We start from the raw sequence: 235 nt of genomic DNA on the forward strand, positions 1-235 counted from the left end.
AAACACACAAAAATAATTACAAATTTGAAAATGAACGGATAAATATACTGTAATGACAACAACATTAAGCTTCAGCATGTACCTGCTCAAAGAAACCATCTGGGTCATCAATGATGGTCTTCATAACCTTGGCCCAGTTCAGTGACTGCACGCCCTCGGAATACCTGATATCACATGAGCTGAAGAAAAAACAAAAACATTAGTACTATGCCTCAAATAGGTTGCTAAAAGCCTT

The 235-nt window shown here is 37.0% G+C and overlaps 1 protein-coding gene across 1 annotated transcript in view; it reads right to left on the reverse strand.

Annotated features, from left to right (window-relative positions):
* Positions 1-235, reverse strand: part of LOC119587706 (FACT complex subunit spt16-like) — a gene marked incomplete in the record, with an annotated part of 82,314 nt that overhangs the window by 7,013 nt on the left and 75,066 nt on the right. Inside the window, 1 exon segment of the mRNA XM_037936389.1 lies at positions 83-179. Coding sequence (XP_037792317.1) covers positions 83-179 — 97 coding nt within the window.

Source organism: Penaeus monodon, chromosome 23 (genome assembly GCF_015228065.2).
Source record: "Penaeus monodon isolate SGIC_2016 chromosome 23, NSTDA_Pmon_1, whole genome shotgun sequence".
Lineage (NCBI taxonomy): Eukaryota > Metazoa > Arthropoda > Malacostraca > Decapoda > Penaeidae > Penaeus > Penaeus monodon.